Here is a 25,889-nt window from a genome sequence, read left to right on the forward strand (position 1 = left end):
CGACCTTTTGCAGTATGTGCATAAGTATCCATTACACCTTTTCATGTTTTCAAAAAGTATCAACAATTCAACCGGTCAGCTTCTTTGTTCGAGCAACTTGTTTGAAGAAATCCTAATGTGTAAATTAATGACAAATGTTCAGCTTCTGATTTATATTACTCAAATGTCCAGGGAAAACAGAGAAATGAAAATATAATAAATTAGCTATGATTTGTAATAAATTTAAGGATTTTGTAGAACAACAACTTTAAGGGGAAGCAGTATTTTTATGCACTTAAAAACTTGAAAATCACTTTAACATGGTCAAAACGTGAAAGGAACGAATTGCAAAACAAGACTTAGAGCATGCCAAAAGCTTCCGTGTAGAGGTTGTTGCGATAATTTTTGGCGTTTATATCTCTTGTAATATTTTTTTCAACATTGAAAATAGTCCAAAAACACTAAATTGACTTGAGCCACCTCGAAGTTTTATCCGAATTAGATGAAAATTTTACAGGAGGCTTATTTTAGCGTAAAAATTGTGATTCTGGACTGGCCGGTTGAATTTTTAATACTTTTTGGAAATATTAAGACGTCTAGTATCCATGGATGCTTTCAGTAAAACATTCATTTAACAGTCTCTTTCAAATATTTATTTGACGGTACGTCATTCGTCTAAATGTAGCAAGATTTTTCATTCTTAAATCCGATTTCAACCGGACGTCATTCGACCAAATGTATGAAGATTCTTCATTCTAAAATCTGCTTTCGACTAAATGTCCATTCGTACAAATGTCCATTCGACGAAGTGCCCTTTGGACCAAATGTCATTCGATTAAATGTCATTTGACGAAATCTCTTTCGACGAAATGGTATCGATGCCATATTTCACACAACAGAACAAAACAATAGTCGTGATCCATCTGTCGATGCGTTTCCTGTCTATCAGGGTAATGTAGGTAGGTAGGGTAGTTTCGTACCAGAAATTTGGCCTAAGGTTCTCTACAGCCATGACAGGGCTGCATGTCATAAGCATCCGCTGCAAGCAATCACTATTTGAGCCGCTCCTCCTTGCTGATCAGACGCTCGATTGGGGTTGAACTTCGGGAAGATAAAGCAAATATTATTTGAGATTGTCATTTATTCGAACAGTTCCTTTGGCTGAAACAATCGTGAATATGTCCTTGGATTTACCAAGGAAAATTGTTCGGGATTTACATGAGAATCTCTTCAGAGTTTTTACGGGAAGTTGTTCCAAATTTCTGAGATGCTTTAACGTTGAATCCCCCAATCTAGATCAATTAAGACGGTAAGTTTTTTATCTTTTATTAGAGTGATTTTTTTTTTCGCAGGGAGAAGATCATCATTAAACGGCTAGTTTGGCATAGCTAACTTTAAAACATCGGAACAGTGCAAAGCTAAGCCAACTGCTCGGAATTTTTGATGGTTGTTTTTGGATTTCTTCAGAAAATTCTTTCTATTTTCTATTAGAAATTCTTGCCAAATTCCATTGGGTGCGATTCAAATATGACGTCCACTACTTTTGGGATAGACCCCCCTCCCCCCTCTGTCGAGCTTTTTTGTATACCTAGTATATGCACTGTCCCAACATCTTAGATCCCCTGCCCCCCCTAAAATCTGTGACATCATTTTTGAACGACCCCTTGACGGAAAGTAACAGACAGCCGAACTGGTTGTTTGGCCGAAAAATCTATCTGCCCTAACAGGTTGTCAGGCCGAAACGATCGTTGGCCAAAAATGCCATTTAGTAGAATTTTTTTTGACAGAATGGGCCATTTGGCTAAAAATGTCATTTGGCCCTCTCTATTTTTAAGTCGATACTGGACTTTAGGTTAAAAGACATCTAGGGTGTCGTACACTTATTACGTAATCAATTTTTCTGGGTTTTTCGACCCCCCTCACCAAATGTAAATTTTTTCCCATGCAAATATTTTTTTATTTATATGGCGCGTAAGAAAACAACAGACCTCCCTCCCCCCAAAAGTGCTATCGTAATATGTGTACGGCCCCTAGCCAGGTACCATTTAGCAAAACGCTTCACGATTCAAAATCAGTTCAAAACTGGTTTGACCGAAATGTAGTTTGGCCGAAAGCGATGTACATCCAAAAGTAAATATTGTACGGACTTTAAAAAGCTGTTCACCCTAACAGGTCATTTGGGTGAAAATGCCGTTCGGAAGAAAAAGTCGTTTGACCAAAAATGCCGTTTGGTAAAAAATGTCATTTGGCAGAAAGAGCCATTTGGCCCAAAAATGTCCTTTCTGCAACCTTCTTTGAAAAGTGTCTTTCGGCTGAATCATATTGCCAAAAAGGGGCCCTCCTTAGCCGTGCGGTAAGATGCGCGGCTACAAAGCAAGACCATGCTGAGGGTGGCTGGGTTCGATTCCCGGTGCCGGTCTAGGCAATTTTCGGATTGGAAATTGTCTCGACTTCCCTGGGCATAAAAGTATCATCGTGTTAGCCTTATGATATACGAATGCAAAAATGGTAACCTGGCTTAGAAACCTCGCAGTTAATAACTGTGGAAGTGCTTAATGAACACTAAGCTGCGAGGCGGCTTTGTCCCAGTGTGGGGATGTAATGTCAATAAGAAGAAGAAGATATTGCCAAAAAAAGACGTTTAGTCGAATAGGCCATTTGACGAAAAATGCCGTTCGTACAGAAGGGTTGTTTTGCAGAAAGGATATTTTCGGCCCAAATTACCATTCCTAGCAAACCGCATTTTCGGTCAAATGATCTATTTGGTTAAACGATTTTTTTCGGCCAAATTACCAGTTCGGCCAAATGTTTTCGGTCAAACTACATTTTTAGTCGAACCTTTTTTGACCTGATAACAGTTTCGAATAAACGTTCAATTCGGCTTAATGGGATTTGGTTAGATAGCTTTTGGCTTAAATGCCAGTATCGACTTAAAAGTAGAGAGGTCACGAAATTTCGTTCTACGGTAGTTTGACAAAAGGCCTTTTCAACATAAATGTCATTAGGACAAACGGATGCATATTTTGGACTAAATTACCCATTCAGTTATTGACATTTGGCCGTATGACCTGTTGGCTCAAACGATATTTTCGGACAAATGACCCATTCTGTCAAACGATCAACGAACAATGCTTTTATTGCAATTAAATAACTTTCAGTTATCGAACGTCTACTTTACAAAGAATTTCTGGTAGAAATCGAATAATTTCGAATAATTTTTCGTGGAAACATTTTGAACAATCCTCCGCGGAAATTCTAAAGAAGTTTCAATTAAACTTACGGCAAATTTCTCCTGAACATTCCAGGAGTCTTCTGCGGAAACTCTTAATAATTGACTGTTTCATCGTTGGCCATGCCAAACTAGTCGTCTTTATTATTCTAGATTGAGAAAGCCAGCGGTAAAACACCCATTCTACCAGCCGCACTCTTCTACAAATATCAATAATGTTCTGTGCAAATTTGGAAGAATACTCAACAGAAACTCAACAGGAACTTTTCATAAATTTCTGATTTTTTTCCTGAAGAAGGAAAGAACATTTTTTTGTGAAAATTCTGAAGTTTCTCGTGTAAATTGCGACAAATTTTCTGCTGGAATTCCAAACAATTTTATTTGGGAATTCAAAAGAACTTCTCTTTGTAATTCCAAAGATTTCTCGAAACTTCAAACAATCCGAAAATATTCTCCAAATTTCGGAAAAATTATTGATTCACGCCGCGCGCCGCCGGCTAAAATGGCTTTCGGCGTGACGCCAAAAACGCCGCCGCCGACCAAAATTCTGATAAACGCCGCCGCCGACGAATATCGGACCGGCGCACACCTCTACCTATTTGGCCAAATGACCGATTTGGGCAAATCACCTACTTAGACCAAATGACCTATTCGGCCAAACGGCCTTTTCGGCCAAATGACCTTTTCGACCTTTTGGCCATATTACCAATTCGGCCATATTACCAATTTAGCCAAATTACCTATTCGCACAAATTACCTATTCGGCCAAATGACCTATTCTGTCAAATGACCTATTCGGCCAAATTTATTTATTTGTTTATATATTAAAATCCAACTGACAATAAAATGTCTAAATGAATAAAAACTTAAGCTAGTTGGTTACGGCCAACGGTACGGAAAGAGTCGAGTATCCGATGACGAAACACGTCGACTGGTACGTTGAAGTGAAACAGGTCAAAAAACTCGTTGAAGCGCCGGCTGATTGACCGAGTTGGCTCGTGTAGTGCATAATTGCAAGTCTGTGGTTCTAAATACAAAAAAGAACGTTGACGAAGAGGTCTTTCAGATGCATACAGATTGAGTTTCGACAATAATTTTGGACAATCGATATTTTTGGTGAGCAGCTTCCCAGCAAACATGGCTTCAGCGGCTATTCGTCTTACCTCCAGTGGTTCGATGCCAATCAAACGACAACGTTCCTCGTACAGTGGCAAGCTCGTCGGGTCGCGCCATCTAAGAAAGTGGAGAGGGTATCTCACAAACTTTTGTTGAACGGCTTCAATTCTTGCGATCCATGTGACTTGGAAAGGGCACCAAACAACAGCAGATGATTCAAGTATTGATAGCACGAGGGAGCAGTAAAGTGCTCTAAAGCAAAACGGATCACGGAACTCGTCGGTGATTTTGAAGATGAAGCCCAATTGACGATTCGCTCGGGCGACAATATCATCGTAGTGAACTATACAGGATAATGCCAAGATCCCTGATGTGCTGTATAGTTCACTAGTGATGAGCGATTGTCTGGACGTCTGGATTGGACGTAGTCAAAAATGATTGGTGAATTTTTTTCGATTATATGAAATGATGTTGCATTTTTCGATACTTAAGCCCATCAGATTTCTCGAGCACCAGTCTTCAAAAGTACACAGCATGTTTTGTAGGTCGGTGCAACCTTCCATACTTTTTATAATGTAATACATTTTAGAATCGTCTGCGTAGAATAGGCGGCAGCCTGGTGATAATAGCAGAATAACATCATTTATGGCGATCGAGAACAGCAGAGGGCCCAGGTTACTACCTTGAGGTACTCCCGAATGGCTTACAAAGGCTTCAGTTTCCGATATGCCAATATTAACCCGTACCAGACGGTCCACCAGGTATGACCTGAACCAATACCCAGCCGTTGATGAGACGCCGAGTATCGACAATTTAGCAAGCAAAATTTCGTTGTCTACAGCAGAGCTTCCCAAACTTTTGGGTATGCGACCCACCGAGCAAAATTGTATATGTCTCGCGACCCACTTATGAAAAAAATGCATTTTACCAAGTAGTATTAGGCATTAATTGAATCAGAATGTCATCTGTTTCGGCTTCTTCCTTCTAAAAAATATTCACGTTAGCTTACATGCACACATGCAAAAAATGACGAACATGATATTGTTTGTCAAAATGTTAGTGTATTTATTTTACTTCATTAAGGGGACATCTACTAGGCATAAATGTTTTCTAAAATAGCGTGGTGATGACTATTTAAAATAAAATGTGAAATTAAGTTCCTGAAAAAAAATGATCAAAAGGTTCGGCATCCGAGCTGCAATTAATATTTGTTCTACGCGACCCACCAACAATCTGCTCGCGACCCCCCTGGGGGTCGGGACCCACAGTTTGGGAAACCATGGTCTACAGTATCGAATGCGGCTTTCAGATGCATATTCGCTGCGTCAACTTGCCATCCAGAATTCATTCAACGAAGGCAGCTAGACGTGAATTTTACCAAGTTCGAAATGGTCAAAATCGATGTAGTTTTTAAAAAAGGCAACAAGGAGTCATTCATAATAATCTCGAACAACTTTGAACAAGCACATAGAGAGGTAATTCCACGGTAATGATGACCAAATGACCTATTCGGCCAAATGGTATATTCGGCCAAACATCTTTTGGCCTAGTGGCCTTCTGCCAAATGGCATTCGACCGAACGGGCCCTTACACCATATAAAAATATCTACAATAATATTGGTATTAATTCTCTGTCCCGGAATAACAGAATATGATATGATCGGCTTAACATGATAACACAATGTGATATAATAATTATGTATAGTAGTACTTGTAACATAACCAGTAATAACTTTGTTCTTTTCAATAACACAATTTGTAATAATTTCAGTTATATTCATCACTTTTAAAGTGACACATCAAGGTATATTTTTGTTCAATTGAAAACATTTTTTTGTTAAAACTAGAAGAAATTTCGTTGCAAATTTTGTTATTTTAACTACTACTGGTTTATAACAACCTCTGTTTAAAAAAAAAAACCCTGCAACAAAATAACAAGTTCTGAAATAAATCTGTCGGGATGTTCCTTTTGGTCATATGTCGCTTTCAGCCAAATGACATTTTCGGCCAAACCATTTTTGATCTCAAAATATTTCGGCCAAACTTTACGGTGAAATGAAAATCGGGCAGATGACTTTCGCCGTCACAAGTCACAATGCCGAAATTGATTGGACCGAATGTGTCATTTGGCCAAACAAACCATTAGGCCGAAATCCATCTGGCCGAAAATGTTATGGACAACATGGATACATTTCTTCCTTCATGGCCTTCTTGGAAATCGATTTGCGGACCCTCCGCTGACTGTGTGGTTAGTGACGTGCAGCCATGGACCGAGCTGAATGAAGAAGACTTTTATGCACTGCACAGGCCACTCCAGCCTTAGTCTGATAATAAATAAATAAATTGTCTTAACCCGAGCAAGCGTCTTCTTTTGAAGATAAGATCATATTTACCATTGCTTTAATTCTGGAAAACGCCTACTTTTAAAGAAGGGATTACATCCACCATTGCCTTAATCCGGGCAAACACCTACTTTTAATGAAGGAATTAAGTTGGTACTCGGATTCTGATGACGTTTACGCAAACGTGATCTTCGAGTGGTCTAGTTGTGTAGTGGTTGTCACGCCTATCTAGAGAGTAGGGGGTTCAGGGTTCGAGTCCCTCCAAGAAACGTGGATTCTTTTTCACAAAATTTCAAAGCATGTGCTGTGCATATGTGCAGTCAAGATATTTAATCAAAACCCAGAATAATCCACCTAGCGGTGATGAAGCCTTTCTCGTGTGTTATAAAAATAGTATTTTGGCTATAACTTTTGAGCCCATAGTCCGATATGGCCAGTTTTCAATAAGAAACAATTGAAAAGGATTCCACGTCGAATGCAATCTGTTACGAGCAAATCGGTTAAGAATAAATGTCAAAAAAAGTAGTGAGAAAATTTGTGTCGTTGATGGTTGTTCGTTCGGTGGTTCATTGTGGCTACGTCGATGGGGTGGAGTTGCGAAATCCTGACACAATGCACGGAGCTTTAAAATCGTCATACTTGCTTGTGAATCAGTGCGTCATAGGTTGTTGAGGAAACTGCAATGGAAGCGCTAGTGGCTGTACGAATATAGCGGTCCTTCTATGACACTCTCAATGCTAGGCTGACCATACGTACCGTATTTAACGGGACAGTCCCGTTTTTTAGACCTTTTTGTGCTGTCCCGTCGTAATCTAAAAAATCCTCAATTTGTCCCGTTTTTTCATTGATTCTTCTAAAATATCATTCAAAAAAATTCATTATTTCAGGCAGGAATCTAACATCAAATACATGCAAATTGTTTTTTTTTTGGTTTCTTTTAGAGAGATTTGCAGCCCTCGACTGGCTCATCTCTCAACAAAGAAAGGGGACGGAACCCATCAACAAAGTGTGGGATGTTATATTATTTAGTGTTACTTTTAAAAGAATGCTATCTATGCCGTTTTGCATTTTCCATTGATCGACTTTTCTTAAGGTTTTTAAAGCTTAATAACAACATTTCTCCGGAACACTTTTTCATACAGTTTCATTTCAATGATTTTTTTTATTCTGCTTATCCCAGAGGCATTAAAATTTAGCCAATTTTATCAGTGGATTGAAAGAAATTAGTAACTTGGTAAGCAAGTATTTCCTGAAATTCAGGTCACGCCTAAACGTAAATTAAATGAAACGCAGGGACAGACATTCCAATTTTCAGATAAAGTTCATTTCCGATTATTCTTTTTGAATCTTCTGAAGTAGGAAATCCATTTTTTTAAATCTGCTTTACCGTGGGGCATCGAAATCCGTACACTTAAGCAGCTTATTATGTGAAAAAGGGACTAGAAAATAGAAATACTAAAAACATGATAAAATAATAAAAAAATTCAACTACTCCTGAATCTCACCGTGGACGCGTTTCGAATCAAAGAATCAAAATCCGTACAGATATTTTTTAACAAAATAATTAATTTGAAACAGACTGATTGACTAAACTACCTCTGTAAATAGTTCAATACGCTAAGGGTATGCGATAATACAATTTTTCCTGACGAAACGAAACGAAACGAAATTAGAAATGCAACTGTTGGATCGGAACGAAACGAAACGAAATTCAAATTTTCTTCCGGAACTTCGAAACGAAACGAAATCCGGGTCCAATTGATTCGAAATTTTACGGAACGAAACGAAATTTAATTTTTTTTACGCGGAATTTTTATTAAATAGTTTTTTTAGCATTATATAAATAATACAAAAAACGAATAAAAAAAAATCCGCGGAGAAAATAATTTTGTTTAATATTTTTAGAGTCAAGGTCGTAGATTTTTTGTCTCTAAAATAAAATTTTGATGCGACAACATTAAAAAATTCGGAAAATTATTAGGATTTTCAAAACATTCTTCAACAAATCCGAGGAGGTTTGTTTTTTCATTTTAATATTTATCTTTTATTACCCCCTCCCCTTTGACCTTTCCGGCATCAGTAGGACATAATTTTTATTAAATGTAACGGCCTTAGAGTAAAATCAGCAGTGATTCAAATCGTTCGGGGCTGTCAGTTGAAATATGAATCTAACATTAATTTTCCCAGCAGCTGTTCTAGATTCATTTTTTATATGAGTCAACTGTCAAAAAAATAAAAGTGGTATAACGCTTAGTTCTATTTTCTGTAAATTTGAACCACGAATGAATCACGAGATTCAAACATTTTTCAATTGTTTTGGTGTATGAATACGTCATTTTATCCACGGATCAATCCATTTTGCAATTACGGAGCCTTTCTGGGCCGCAACATAATTATTTCATTAAATTGAAAATTTTAAAAACATGAATGGAACACTGCTGGGGAAACGAGCAAGTCTGTTCTATTGTGCTCCAGATTCAAACTAGAATAGTGGTCGAAAATTTGGAATGAAACTGAATCACTACTGATTTCACTCTAGGGCAATGCAGCAATGTGAGAAAATTATAGATTTCCATAATGTACGGAATCAAAAATATCTGAAGGTAGAAGTTTAGGTCATGACAATGATCTCAATCGGAAAAATATGAATTAGTTCCAGAATCCGAAATAAATGAGATATCAGAGAATGCCTCAAATCAGGAGCATTCTAATTTCTGCAAATATCTAACAATCTACTAAATCAGGAAAACTTCTGAAACGTCACCATCTCCATTTCATTGCTTTCAAACAATGATTGTTTAAACTGAATACTTTTAAAAGCCAACTGAAAACGGAAGTCCAGTGAGGATTATTTCGCTTATCGAAGAATTTCCACAACTAGAAGAGCACAAATCGAACAAACGCCTCACAATACATTACATATTTCATACACAAATCAGTTAATTTAAATAAAAAGATAGCATACAAAAACGATGAGATCTACAAATTATTATACTTCACTGAACAATATTATTTAAATTAACAAATTGAAAGCTAAATGCGTTTCTGTTGAAGATACAGAACTGTATTACGTAGTGAGATTTAGTGAAAGAATTTATATGTATAAAATATTGAGTAGAATTTGAATGGCTCTATTCAGCGGCGCAGCCAAATTTTTTTTATTATATGGAAATTGGAATTATGAAAAATTAATTTCGAAATTCCGCGAAATTCCGTTTAAAGAACGATTTCTCAGTCGAAATTTTTGAAATTTAACGATACGAAACGAAATCAGAAAAACAGATTTCGCCATACTCAAATTCCGCGAAATTCCGCGGAATTTCGTTTCGAATGCCCTAAAACGAAATTTTTCGAAATACCGCATATGCTTACAATACGCACCTTGAGAAGGGATCCCTTCGATTTGTATTCCGCTTATCTTATGTAATGATTCGCAATTAGCAGTTAAACACAGTTACTTCTGGTGCAATTACACTCTACCCGCAAAAAATGGTGGGTGGAAATATGCGTTCGGAAAGAAATATGCGTTCCGCTTTTGGTGGGTGGAAATATGTTTTTGATTTTTGTTGTTTTAGTTTCAAAGCCTACTTTCCATTTCAATGCCCTAAAAGCTTACCACTGCAGACACTTTGGCATCGGCGCGCCACTGCTTAAGGGTGGTATGCTCTTCTAAAGTACTGTGCAAAAAGATAGGACAAGTAAAGATCAAGGAGCGATTACGCTACTGAAGTTTCTTGAACAGTACGGAGCTGACAAGGAAATCGAATGATTAGGCAATAGCAGGCGTGTTTCAGTGAAGAAAACACAGGCTAACGTCTTCCTCTACGGAATAATGCACTGATGCATTATTCCGCAAGTAAAGTGACGTTTTGATAAGTTTTTTCCATTCTGTTTTTTTTTCGATTCATTTCAGGTCTTCTTTTTTCGACTGGTGGTCTTCAAATGTAGCGATACGGAGGCCATGTTGGAAGTAGGTGCTAGGAATGGCCTTGCTCTTTGAAGCGGCGAAGTCAATAAGGCTTTTTCATTCGTCAAGCAAAGATTGCTGAACTCTCCAATCGTCGGTTTAAACTGCTTCTGGCCAACCTGAACGTTCGAAGATCCTATGCAGGTTGAATGCGGAGCTTGAGCGGCTGTCATACTCACGTTTGAGCTGCGTGTATGATGAATTTTCACTTATAGAAGCTGTTCCTAGCCCAGCTCGTGTGTGTTGTCGCAGCTCTGGTAAATGGTGTGATTACTTGCAAACGTGCGCACCATTGATCTTCTCCAAAATACTTCCTGCAGCGGTACGATATCGAAACTGCATTCCTTCAGTACATCGCACTCAATGAAGTTGAGCTTTTAATCACTAATCGTCGATGTAGTTTTCTATGATTGTTCCGGGCCGAATTCTCTCATTGATTATTCGTTGCTTGGTTTTTAAATGCTGGTTAGTAAAACATTACACCAACCCGCTTGAACCCGCTGAGTTTCCGAAGAATTACACGGGTAAAAATCTGTTGCCAGATTCATGACCAAAAAGTCATGAAATCATAAAACTGGTTGCTTCATGATATCATGACTACAATTCACTATATCATGACCTAAACAACAATTATTATAAATATTATTAGCCTTTTTCATGGACTAAGGTCATGATCACCAAGGCGTTATCACAAAACTGATTGCATTTTCATAAATAAAATCTTATATCACTGAGTTGTAGAAACATAAATCTGTTCATGAAAACATGACTCAGAGTCATGAAAACATGACTTAGAGTCATGAAAACATGACTTAAAGTTATGAAAACGCGAGTAAAATATCTGAGCGTTACGCCAACTTGACAGCCGTATATTTGTTTTCTTTTCTGTCAAGGCGTTCCTTGCAGATGTCTACGACGGTGTTTTCCAAGTTAATTTTTCAAAATGTTTTAGCTTTTGATATAATCACATCGGAATCGCGAGTGTTAAGTGTAATTTTGATAAGTTTCTTTTTCTTGTGTTGCTATATTTTGGCTAAGAAGAAAACAAAATGAAGTCCGTAATTTAGCACTAATTCATCGACGCTTTGCCAATTGCGCTTAGCTGGCGGCTCATTATTACAACCGTACTCCGGGACCGTGGTAGCTCTCGATTCCGTGCTACGGGGTCCATTTCTGAATAATGCTTTTGCCGAAATAACCCTTGTACTGTAAGTAGATAATTCTTTTGTAAAGCCTACTTGCTGTAGGAGGAAAAAAGGTTTCATATAAATAATTTACATATTTCATACAAAGTGCTAACGAAAAATAGGGAGGATGGTGTATGATTAAGATGTTTTAAGTATTTGTCGTCAGACATTATTATGCAAGAGAAAAAAATAAGAATCCAAAAAAATCCAATAATCCCAGATGGTTTACTGGTTACCATGCCAGGAAGGTTATATGCTGGACCTGTTGAATGTTCTTATTGCGGACACAACACGATACACGGACAGTATAGACTGAATGGAATCTGAAATTCGGGACGGATTTCGATGTTGTTTTTTCTGTTTATTTTTTTTCACCCTGGAACCATAAATGACAGCTACCAGATTCATGAATTATGATTCTGTTTACATGACTAAAGTTCATGGTTTCAGCATGCATGCGTCATGATTTCATGACTCAATTTTCCACTTTTTGTCAACAAATATCGAAAACGTAACGCCATGCTTGTGATACGCCAAAATAAGTCATGATTTCATGACCTTTTTTCATGGTGTATTTTCATAACATAAAAACACACACTTTTCCTAAAATCATGACTCATTTTGTCACTTTTGGGCTCCGGATTTTTTCCCGTGTATAGTTCACAGTTTTTGCAGGCATTCAGACAATAATGTTCAGCCACCGGGGAACAAACACTCGATCAGATGTGCACCTTCAAAGAGAAGTAAACACCATTTCCCTGTCAGCAAACGACCAAAGTTCCCAAAAGTGTATTACCCATTTGATCTTGAGGATGTAGGGGATAAAAGGGCTTGGCAGCGTGTTAAATACCTCTCAATGGGATCTATTTTTATCGTTAAATTCGAAGTGTACGTTATGCTCTGAATTCAACTGGTAAAATATGCAATTTGTTTTTAAATGTTTGCTAGTGCTTTTTGGGAAGTCAAGGGGTGGAATATACAATACATAATAAACCAAATAAAATGGAAAAAAATTTCGGATACCGTTTTGGAAATTCATGAAGTTTTCGTCAAAGGAAGAGGCTTTGCATTCGTTAGAAATCCAAAAGCGTGATATTGCCCGAATGTAGAGTATGTTGCCATATGCTTGAATAATTGGTATATGGCCTTTAAGTTCTTGCTGGTTACTTAAGTATGTTACAAGTACAAACGCTGATTTGTGTTTATGGGATTGCGGTTCATCGGCAAAGAGATGTAGGGTAGATGTTTTAGTTCTTTATCGATTTCAACTGCCGCAATATATATATAGTTTAACTGTTTAGTTTAACTGTTTATATTATTAAGGTCTGAGGGAGGCTCTCTCGCGGTAGAGCGCTATTTTCGTACTAAAATGTCTATAACTCGGAATTGGGAACCAATTTCGCTTATCCCAAGTGACAATCTCTTTGAAATTTATCCACAACGTGGACATACTATTTCCCAAATTTAAATTAAGCTCTAGAATACTGAACTATTGTACAACTGAAATTTTCGTTTCTCAGAACCTCTCTCCGATGATTTGAAGCATAAAGGAACCGAATTTTGCAAAACCCAACTGACAATAGTTTTGAAATTTTCGAACGATGTAATAAAAAGTAGCTATATGTGACTGCATTAAATTTTGAAGGAAAGTCTTTTTACTTCAACAAAGTTTTCCAAATTCCATACAAAAATTACCATTTCGGGAGAGCAGTTAACATCATATTTTCTCGTGGCGCACGGCAGGAAAAGAGCGATGAGTCCGTCTTCTTTGCATCTAGCGTGGCACTAGAAAAAAGCGTATTCAAATTTGTAAGCACGAAGATACCATGAAATAAAATATAGGAATTAGATGAAATAAACAATTGATTATAAATAAGACACATAAGACAAATGAAACAGATTAGCAAAATAAAACAAATAAGGCAAATAAGACATAAAAGACAAATATGACAAATAATACAAATGACACAAATAAGTCAAATAAGATAAATAAGAAACATAAAAAAAATTAGACAAATAATACAAATAAGAGAAATAAAACAAATAAGACAAATAAGACAAAAAATACAAATAAGACAAAAAAGACAAGTAAGACAAATAAGTTAAAAACACAAATAAGACAAAGGAGACAAATAAGATAAATAAGACAAATATGACAAAAAAGGCAAATTAGATAAAAACGGAAAATAAGACGAATAAGAAAAATAAGATAAGTTCCAGGATTTTTTCTGGAACTTCCTCAAGGAATTCTTCCAGAAGTTCCTCCAGAAGTTCATCCAGGAATTCCTCCGGAAGTTCCTCAAGGAATTCCTCGGGAGTTCCTCCAGGAATTCATCGGAAGTTCCTCGAGGAATTCCTCCGGAAATTCCTCCAAGAATTCTTCCGGAAGTTTCTCCAGAAATTCCTCCGGAAGTTCCTCCAAGAATTCCTCCATGAATTCCTCCAGAAGTTTTTCCGGAAGTTCCTCCAGGAATTCCTCCGGAAGTTCCTCCAGGAATTCCTCCGGAAGTTCCTCCAGGAATTCCTCCGGAAGTTCCTCCAGGAATTCCTTCAGGAATTCCTCCGGAAGTTCCTCCGGGAAATCATCCAAAAGCTCCTCCAGGAATTCCTCCGAAAGTTCCTCCAGGAATTCCTCCGGAAGTTCCTCCAGGCATTCCTCCGAGTTTTTGGTGGGAAATTCAAATAATTTTTCATAGAAAATTTCAACAGTTTCTCTAGAAATTTCTTAAATTTTTCATCGATTATTCCAAAGAATTCGCATCAGTACTCCCCGAAAAAATTGCCGTAAAATTTCCTATGGACATTTCGAAAAAAATGACTTATATATCCAAAGAATCACTCTCGAAAATTCCGAAGAAATTCCGAAATCAAATCAATTCCGGGACAGAAAATCTCCAGTGAAGGGTTTCAGAATATGTGTTGAACTTCTTGAACGCTTCACCCACATCCATTTTGAACTCCAGGAAGCAGACGAGGATCCCTCGACTGACATCAACGAGAAAAATGGGACTAAATATTTGATATTCGATGTTCGTTCGAAGTTGCCGAACGATCGCCAAGATTTGACATCGAATGAGCTCAATACATGGACTCTCTTGTTCATGGTAAAATTATATTCAGCCTAGCAGAAATGCTCGGATACTGGAAAGAATTATTTCAGCAACTTTCCATGATGAGTCAAATTTGAATCCTCTGGTGCAATTTTCCCGAATACAATACGAAAAGCTTAGAAATTTTCGCGTGTTCGTGGATACTAGTGAATCGTTCTTTGCCTTGCCGTTTGTAATTTACAGTGGGTTGTATAAAGCCCCATATAAATGTGGTGGCTTCATAATCGTTTTCATATAAAACATGCCTCTCCAGCCAGCATGCGTATAAAAACATTCATTGCTAGGAGGTAAAATATGTCCACATTCTAATAGATAGGATTCGAGATTTTGAATATCAAACATAATTTATTTGAATGAAAATCAGCGCTGGCGTTATAATTATTTCCCGGGGTGCCTAACACCTCTGTATTCCAATTCATTCTTCACAGAACGATAAAGAAACCACCAAAATATATCACTATCGCGTGATTGCAATCCGTTCGAACTTTACCCAGCAATGCACGTCGATTTGCAGTCCCAGAAGCTATTATGCTCCCTTTTCCATAACTTACATTTGCGCTCAATTCCCTTTTGTCAATACTGAATCCAGCGGGAACGATCCAGATTCCAGATCCGGGGCAATCAGGCACCGAAATTCAATTTGCACACAATACAAACAGCTTGGATTTCTATTATTGATTGCGACGAGCTGCAGGCTCGGAAGTCGATGATGACGACGAAGACGTCGTCGGTCGGTTGTTTGCACGAAAAATAACGACAGGGAACTCGAAATTGCCCTCCGGCAGCTGCACCAGTAACGGTCACTGCCGCGCTGCACTGCACCCGTGTGTAGTGTAACGGCAAGCTACTAACAGCATCCATATTGGACTTGGATTGAGTGAGTACAAATGTTGTTGGGCTATAAGTTGGGGTGTTCCAAAAAGGGCTGTGCGAGGAAAAGCATAGTGATGAATTATTAAACCGTAAATGTGTCTCATCTGTTGGCTATTCATGACTAAGCTAAACTGAAATACTTTTTTGATATGTATTCGCAAAATAATTCAAAATATTCCTTTACAAATCGCTTTCTTTAATAATTTGAGTTGATCTTCTTATAGAAAATCAATAAGAGAAGCAAAAGGATTTCAACTATGCACTTTTTTTGCTTCTGGGGCACCCTACTTCAGTTAGTTAAGTATTCCCATTTTTTATAGCCATGGTGTCTGAAAGGATGTGTAGAGCAAATGCACTTTTATTGGTGCTGACTTTGACGCTTGCGAACAACTGTGCATATTTGCATTTAAATCGACTATTCCATATGATATTTTATTTACGTTTGCTTCCGAAGATGTTCTATCCCACATCTTGGGAGTGGATTTATTTTAAGGATTTGATCTACACGAAGGAAGCTTTCATGATATCCCTATCACTGCTTTCGAATTGAATTACTTAAATTGGAACAAAATTCATCAAACAAGTACGAGCTATTACACGTATTTTTTTTGCATCTTTAAACACGCCGAATACCGTGATCAGAAAATCATGGGAACTAAATTTTCAAACAGCTGGTTCTCAGCCGTCTTTTGACCGATTTTCACAGTTCTTTGAAGGATGTCTTACTCATCTCATCTAGTTTCACCATACTGGTGAGTTATGTTTCTAGGGATGCTCATTTTTTCCCTAGAAGGGTTTGAGTAAGGATGTTTTTTTCCAAAAAATAGTAAAATTTATTTTACATGACATATATGTGTGAATAACACTTAAAGGTTCCAAAAATGTTTTATAACACTAATCAACCATTGGCTATACTATGTGTGAACAATACGATTCTTCTGGACATCCCTAGCGACTCCAAAATGACCTCTATAACTGATGAAAAATGATATGCAAATTTTGCCGAAGAAAACTACGAAAACCCGTGCCAATGGAAACCCATCATGTCCATGCCAGTTCGTAAAAGCCATATGTAGGATATTCCACTCAGTTTTGCCTAAACCAGATGTTCTAGGCTCTCCAATGTGTTCCGGAGTTTGGATCAATTGGTCTACCAGGCCAACTGCGCTCGCTAGCTATTTGAAATCGGCCAGTCATGTCCATACAAGTCCGTAGAGTCCACGATTGCGGACATGACTGATCATTCAAAATGACATGGGTTATTCTGAAACAACAGATCAGTTATGATGAAGTCGCTGTCAGAACTCAACTGTGAAAAATAAAGGATGGGTAAATCATGATCACGTTAAGTAATTTATCACGGTATTCGTAGTGTTATTACGGTATTCGGTGTTATCACGGTATTTTATTTTCGGCGTTATCACGGTATTCGTACTTTCAGCCCTAGGCTAGCTCGTCTCCGTAGTGTGTATAATTACTTTCTGCTCTTAAGAATCACGTACGATTTTAATATTTTAAAAGAGCGATGGATTCCAGATGTTAATGATTTTGTTATGGATTGAGTAAATTACGAGAATCATTTTGAATGTCGAGAATTAGTTTTGAATTTCATTAGCTCGCACGGTCTGCTAGAATCTCTTCGCTGTTTACTAAACATTTATGCCGACATTCTTAGAGACATCTTGATTTAAATTTTTTGGTTTGAGCAGAGTTATTCAATAATAAATTAATATAATATAATCAGGGTTTCAACTTTTTGTTTCAATGAGACCAAAGCAAGCGTTTTTCGGGCCAAGGGAGAATCTGTTTTCGTTGTTTAAATTGAGGATCATGTTTCACCCATCAATCTTTTCTCTAGAATCAGCCTTGGAAGATAAACGATAATCTTGCTTATTAGATGAAAATCCTTTTTCGTTTGATCATTTTTACCGCTCACTCACTTTTCGCGAGAATTATAGCAGAACAATTATAAAATTGTATGGCCACGCTGGGATTCGAACCCAGAATAGTAACAATAATAGCTATGGGGATGCGCTTACTCTAGCCACACCACCACGCTATCTGTATGGAAGTGATGAGTTATTTGTTCCACATAAGCTACTATCATTTGCATTTTTGATGCCATGAAAAGACTCGAATATGAAAGAAAAAGAGCAAACCAACGTTTGGCGGCAATCGAAGTGAGCGAAAAATGGTTATCACTCTCCAGGCAGTTTTTCTTTCCCAAAAAGCGATTTCTCCTGTGCTCCTGAGATTGAGTGAGCATTACGAACCCTGAATATAATTAATAAGAATATGCGGTGTTTCGAAAAATATCTTTTGAGGTGATCCGAAACTAAATATTGCGAAATTCTGCGGATTTTGAGCATTGCGAAATTATATTTTTTTTATTTCGTTTCGTAAAATTAAAAAAAAAAAAAACGAATCAATAACTAGGTTTTAACTAAATGAAACGGAATTTCAAAACTTATTTTAACCAATATTTCAAGTAATCAAAACATTTCGGCTGGGCAGCTGAAAAAAAAACATAAAACTGTAGGGGGAGATCCCCCAGCGCCGGACACTTCTGAAAACGGCACTTGCAGAGATCCCTCCCTAATACAAAAGAAAGCTATTGAAAAGTCCTTTACTTGCATGGAATATCAGATCCTCAGGTTGTGAACTTTGTACAAAATTTGAAACTGAACAAAAATGTCAAATATTTTCAAGTTTCGCCTTATTTTAGAAGGGTTGAATCAACCATATTAAAATCAATTATTAGATCGAGATGATCAATATTAGTCATATTTCAAATAGCGATCATGATGTGTTAGATATATTATGATGCAAAATCAATTTCTGTATCCGGTTACTGTCCCCCGGGTCCGGACATTGAGTTTTTTCATGTGATCAAATAGCCATTCTTTGTACCTATTTTGCTAAACTTCCTTCAATTCAACTGTTTTTGCTTGCTGAGGTATCAGAAAGTCACAAAAATAAGCAGAAACAAAAATTGAAGATGTCATTGAATATGGAGGGAATTTTGAGTAGAATATAAGAAATTTAGCTGGAGAGTCAAATAAGCTCAACTAACACGTGTTAACATCTGCAACTTGAAACAAGTGAAACACATTACTATTCTAAATGATGGCTTTCCTCATGTAATAGGAACTTGGTCATTTTTGAACATGATGAATCATCAAAAAACTTTGTCCTAAAACGAGTTCAAATGATCAAATATAGTTTGTATGAATCTTTAATGATCATATTTTGTGTATAAGGTGTACAAATACACATAACCCGGATAATTAGAGAGTTTTTCGTTGAATGGATTATGTGTCCGGCACTGAGGGATCTCCCCCTATTCATGATTATAAAATTTGCAAGTTCTAATGTTTACCACACAGCGCACTTCCATTATTAATCAATAATATCTTATTTGTTAGTAATGCTGGTAATGCTCAAGCAGAAAAGAAATACTCATTTGTGAAAAGTTTTTGAGAATACCTATCTCAGAATATTTTTAGAATATTAGTTGGGATCTCTGGGAGAATTCAGGGAGGAGTTAAGAAAAAAAAATCCAAAGAAATTGCTGAACTAGTTTTGGAGGAATTTCGACAAAACATAGGTACCGAAGTGAATTTCAAGAAGAACTCTACGAACTTTTTTCAAATAGACGTAACGACCAATACTCTCTCAATTCTGCATATTTCGTACAGTTATTGTGACTACCAGATATATCGTAATCTATCCTTTCTGTTGGGCACATAAGTTCACCAAAATAGTTTGAATGAACGCACAATCGCTGATCCCAAAATCAAGGACAGAATCAATAACGTTTTAAGAACCTACAAGCTCCTTTCGAAAATTCAGCTTAAATTTCTGTAAACATTCAAGAAACAGAAACATTGTGAGGAGCTCTCGGAATAATAGTGGAGTTATTTCAAGACAAATTCCAAGGAATTCCAACAAGATCTCCTGATTTTCTTCCGGCAACAATTTATGGAGAAATACCGGTAAGAATTCCAGAAATTGTGGGAAGAATCGATGCACGAATTCTATAAACAATAATTTTATTTATTTCTTGTGGAGTTAGGTAAAAACACAAGTATGGCAAAAATTCCTGGTGAAATTACAGTAAAAAAAATCCCCGAGGGATTTGCCAGAACCTTCTAAAGAAATAAAAAAAACTCCGTAAATTCCGTAAAATATACCTATGAAAACTTATAAAGAATTGCTTAAGGAATTGCTTCGGAAATTCTTGTACGATTTCTTCCAGGAATAATTTAGAAATTTTTTCGTGAATTCCTTCGGAAAACCTTTCAAGAACTCCTTGGGAATTCTCTTTCCTCTGGAAAGGTCCCTTTAGAAATTGCTTCAGAATTTTCCAAAACAAATCATTCGGAAAAACTTTTAAAGAATGTGGCCACAAAATTCCTTGAGAATTCCTTACGAAATTCTGTCCGAAATTTTTCTGTTAATTCCGTCAAGAATTTTTATGAGAATTGCTTCAGGAATTCTTCTTTGATTTTCTGTAAGAATTCCTTTCGGATGCCACAGAGAAATACTTTGAAGATTCCGCTGGAAATTGCCAACAGAATATCTCTTGGAGTTCCTTCACGCATTCTTCCGGAAATTAATTCGAGAATGCCTCCTGCAACTTCTATGGGAATTCTTCGGACAATCCTCCAAAGGTTCCATCTACGGGACTTTAGTAGAAAATACCTTCAGATGAGACTCCCGATGAGGTTCCCGGAGGAACTCCCAAAGGGATTCCTGGAGGAACTCCCAAAGGGATTCCTGGAGGAACTCCCAAAGGGATTCCTGGAGGAACTCCCGAAGGGATTCCTGGAGGAACTCCCGAAGGGATTCCTGGAGGAACTCCCGAAGGGATTCCTGGAGGAACTCCCGAAGGGATTCCTGGAGGAACTCCCGAAGGGATTCCTGGAGGAACTCCCGAAGGGATTCCTGGAGGAACTCCCGAAGGGATTCCCGGAGGAACTCCCGAAGGGATTCCCGGAGGAACTCCCGAAGGGATTCCCGGAGGAACTCCCGAAGGGATTCCCGGAGGAACTCCCGAAGGGATTCCCGGAGGAACTCCCGAAGGGATTCCCGGAGGAACTCCCGAAAGGAATTCCCGGAGGGACTCCCGAAGGAATTCCAGGAGGAACTCCCGAGGGGATGTTAGATATGATACCCTAGTGAAACCATTTAGCTTATATGACTTCAATCATCACTAGCTAGAACCATTGCACTGCCCATGATTTCATAGTTGACGTAACAACCATTGCACTTCCGCACGCATTTCGAATAATTTAGGGACAAATATCGCACATTTAAAACATTTCAACCCGTAAGCACTTAAATGAGGTCTGGAACAAGCAACGTATCGATGTTGCAGCGGTCGATTTACTTTAGTAAACGCGTAATAAATCAAATTCGCTGAAATTTCGAATGGTTGATACGTCAACTATGAAATCATGGGCAGTGCAGGCCTTTACGGTTGGCTAAAATATTCTGGAAGTCGTATTGTTTTATGTAATCATCCAAATCCGTTAAACGCCTCAACAAAAAAGTTCGCAGCTAAATTGCTCGATACAAACACCTCCTTAGTTATTGTGCATCTAATGGATATCTTGATCTTAACTCAAGATCATTTTGGAGAACCTTGGACATCTTCTTCTTTTGCTATGGCTCTACATTCCAACTGGAACTTGGTCGGCTTTTCAACTTAGTACAGTGAACGTTCGCTAATTGTTTTTTTTTTCTAGTTGAGGCGCTTTTTAGTTGGGGGTTCGCTAATTGGAACGAAACCCAATTAAAAAGCAGCTAAACGTCAGAATGTAATGTCAAAAACCCGTTGACGTTTTGTTTCCGTGTTTGGCGGGATCGATATTTTCTGGCGCGTAAAATTTTCCTTTGTTCAATGCAAAAATGAAAAAAATAATTACGCTTGTCAAAACGCCCCAATTAGCGAACGGCATTCGCTAGTTGGGTGAGGTCGTGCCCCAATTAGTGAACGATCACTGTATTCTATTAGAATTTCTTCAGTTATTAATTGAAAGCTTTCCTATGGCCATTGCATGGGTATGTATCTTGTGAGCCTTGGAGTATCTTGAACATCTTAAATTCAAGAGAATTGAGTTTGCATGGTGCGCACATGCTTATTGAACCATGTTGGGTACATATCGATGTTGAGGACATTGCATGAAGCCTTGGTTGTCCGGTAGATACTTTGGGTTGAACTTGGGAACGTTTTGGAATACCTTGACCATCAACTGGATTTAAATGATGCGCATGTGCCTATTGGACTGGATTGGGTATATGACGATGATGATGACTTTGCATAAGCCTTTGGTAGATACCGTGCGCTGAATTCGAAAACGTTTTGGAGAACCTTGAGCATCTCGTATTTCAGAAAACTGATCACTGTCTCAACGATCAAGATGACTAAACTTGATTGAGTGTTCAGATTTATTAATCAATGTGGTATAGGATCCAAATATTTCAGATTCATCTGCAAGCTGTCAGAAGCAAAATCTTCCCAAGGTTTTGGATATCTAGGTCTTCAGGGTTTAGTCAAACTTGACCTCCAATATTTTTCCTGGGTAGCCGACATCCTGATGAACATTTTTGCTGAAGAAACTGGTGACCTTGCTATCTTCGGTAGTTTTTCACAGCCAATCTCAAACGCTGGGCATATATGACCCATCCGTCCCGAAGGGTTAAGGAGGTCAAATATTTTCAAATTTATTGTTATGTTGTCAACGGATGCCAGCTTATCTTAGGGAACGTTCATAAATTACGTCACGCGGAGGAGAGGAAGGGAGAGGGTTTCTAAAAGTGTGACTACTCATATCAATTTATATGAAATTTCATACAAAAAGTGGGGCAATGAATGGAGGAGGGATTTTCAATAGTTAATTATCCGTAAAATTATTTATGGACGTTCCATTGATGCACTCCTTACTTGTCAGGAACCTCAACCGGTCACCATTGATGATAAATACATATTTCTTATGTCTTTTCACTAACTCTTGCCTCCCATGTTCACGTGGTTTATGGACAGTCTTTTAGCATTTAAAAATGTTAGAACCTGGAAATCTCAAATTTTACCAGCAATAAATCATTTTTACTAAAATATTAGCTTAAAAAACCGTCTAAGAAAATTATTCCGATTTTGTCACTGTTCCGATTTTATCAACTGAAACTCTCGGACCGTGTTGATAAAAACGGAACATACCTGTACTCAGAAGCCTCCTTTCAAGTGGCTCGGAAGCCCTCCATAAAATGGATCGTAAGATCTATCAAAAGGCTCGAAAGCCTACTTCCAAGAGGTTCGGAAGCCTCCCTTGGAGAGGTTTAGAAGCTTTCTTTCAAGAGACTTGGAACCCTCTCTCCAAGGGGCTCGGAATTCTTTTTCCAAGAGGCTTGAAAGCATACTTTCTAGCAGCTCAGAGGCGTCCTTTCAAGATGCTTGGAAGCTTCCTTTTAAGTGGCTCGAAACCCGCTTTTCACGAAACTCGGAGGCCTTGCTTCAAGAGGCTCGGAAGGTTCTTTCAGAAGAGGTGCGGAATCAAGAGACTCGGAAGCCTCCCTTCAATACGCTCGGAGGACTCCAGACAACAGTCAAAAATAAATTGTAGTAAGCTAGATGTATGAACATAGTAGTACTACATAGTAGTAAGTACATGATAGGAAGAGGTTCAAGAGAAGACAATGTGAGCAACCCACCGCGAGTTGGGTGGTAGAAGAATTTGTGTACTTGGGCTCACTGGTGACTGCCAAAAATAATACCAGCAGAGAAATTCGAAGACGCATAGTGGCTTGAAATCGTACATACTTTGGACTGCGCAAGACGCTCCGATCGAATAGAGTTAGCCGCCGTATCAAACTGACAATCTACAAAACGCTCATTAGACCGGTAGTCCTCTACGGACACGAGACCTGGACGATGCTCGTGGAGGACCAACGCGCACTCGGAGTTTTCGAAAGGAAAGTGCTGCGTACCATCTATGATGGGGTGCAGATGGCGGACGGTACGTGGAGGAGGCGAATGAACTACGAGTTACACCAGCTGTTGGGAGAACCATCCATCGTTCACACCGCGAGAATCGGACGACTGCGGTGGGCTGGGCACGTAGCCAGAATGTCGGACATAATCCGGTGAAAATGGTTCTCGACAACGATCCGACGGGCACAAGAAGGCGAGGTGCGCAGCGGGCAAGGTGGATCGATCAGGTGGAAGATGACTTGCGGACCCTCCGTAGGCTGCGTGGTTGGCGACGTGTAGTCATGGACCGAGCCGAACGGAGAAGACTCTTGTGTACCGCACAGGCCATTTCAGCCTTAGTCTGAATAAATAATAATAATAGATGTATGAACCTAATTTGAATTGGAAAGTTTCAAAGAAAATGAAAATTTTAGAAAAGTTTTTCATTTAAGCAAAAAAACATAGGAGGTATCTCAATTAATGCAAAAGCTCGAAGGGGTACCTCCCAAGAAAAAGCTTGAGAACCGCTGCATTGCAATAATAAGGATCGCTATTTTGCATATAATTTATAAAAATAAATCTATTTTCCCCCAAATACAGACCATACAGATTTTTACGCATGCCAATACAGATTTACGAAAAAATCATCTGACACCCTGCACATCATGAGTGTATACAGAGATGATAAATGAGAGATTTTTCATTTTTCTCTGGATGGCACAGTCATTGTTTTAAATAGTTGTTAAAATAAATTTTGAAATTGGTCCCTGCTGAGGAAATTGATCACTCTCTATCAACTTGCTGGATAAAAGTAGAAAGCCGTCAATTTCCCCAATTAATAATTAATTTTGCTATACATTTTCTGTCAGATCCATGACAAAATGTACCCCACAATTTGCGTGATAACCAATATTAAATATGCATGTTCGCTTTCGAATGCAATTGTACGTCGAAATGGGTTGTCATTACTCACACTTTCTGCGTTTCTCAAATTCAATTCGAAATGAAAATATTTTAAATTCGATAATGGTAGAATGATCATCGTTCTCTGATAAATGGCAATAGCATCATTGAACGTTATTATGTTATTCATTTTTGTTTACTGCTATTGCTTTAATTCACATGAGCTCATGAGTAATTGCTGCTCCAATAAGTGTGGCCGCGTGCAAAAATTTAAATTCCGATTCCGTCTGTAAGCGTTAATTATTTCGCGATTCCAATGAATTCATGCATATGATAATGATTGAAATGGTAATTTGATTGTTGCGTTTGGTAGAGCACAACGAGAACCTGTCGAAATAACGAGCCGAACTTGAATCATTTTGAAATGGCACCGCATACATAATTGGCACGGTCGTTCGGCAGCAGCAACGGCAGCTGTTCAATCAATTTCCGAACAGATACAGTTCATCATTGTTTGAAGCGCGCCTACGCTCTACGCTCCCACACACAAGCGCCCCCGGGCATGACTCACCTGTCGAGGGCGATTGCCACCAGATGCAGAATGGAAGCCGTGCAGCACAGGACGTCGCTGGAAGTCCACATGTCGCAGAGATCCGCCCCGAGTCGCCACTCGTTCGACACCTCGTACACCGCACCGAGGGGCATCACCAAGCACGCCACGAGCAGATCCGCCACCGCCAGCGATAATATCAGGTGGTTGGCCACACTCTGGAGGTTCCGTTCCAGCAGGATGGCCGCTATTACGAATACGTTTCCTGAAATTGGAAGAGGAAGATTGATGTTAGTATGGCTCAATTTCGTCGCAAGACAACACAGATGAGTAAACTTCCATCACGCCCAAAATCCGCTCAAGCGGTGACAAAGCTATCAACGAAATTGTCTTCCTGACGAGAAAGTAAATTTATTTAGTCTAGTCAATCATTCGGGGAGTTCTGTCGTCGATGGTAGCGCGCTGACGATTACACGAAACTTCGATCACTCTCGGTGCGTGATGAATCGTTTTTGGAAGTTTTGATTAATTTAGTCCTGGGTGTCACCATCGTTCCGCTTCCAAATTGATTGAAGCGAACCGAAATCTGTTGAAAGATTTCAGTGGGCTTTTGAACGGTTCAATAAATCTTTGCGTAATTTATAAAGATTGGCAGACTGAA

At 38.4% G+C, this 25,889-nt stretch overlaps 1 protein-coding gene across 1 annotated transcript in view; it reads right to left on the bottom strand.

Moving 5' to 3' along the window:
- Positions 1-25,889, bottom strand: part of LOC134225220 (5-hydroxytryptamine receptor-like) — a 189,722-nt gene that overhangs the window by 99,311 nt on the left and 64,522 nt on the right. The window contains exon 3 of the mRNA XM_062705098.1: positions 25,250-25,493. Within this exon, the coding sequence (XP_062561082.1) occupies positions 25,250-25,493 (244 nt within the window). The remainder of the gene's footprint in view (positions 1-25,249; positions 25,494-25,889) is intronic.

The sequence above is a fragment of the Armigeres subalbatus genome, chromosome 3 (genome assembly GCF_024139115.2).
Source record: "Armigeres subalbatus isolate Guangzhou_Male chromosome 3, GZ_Asu_2, whole genome shotgun sequence".
Taxonomy (NCBI): Eukaryota; Metazoa; Arthropoda; class Insecta; order Diptera; family Culicidae; genus Armigeres; species Armigeres subalbatus.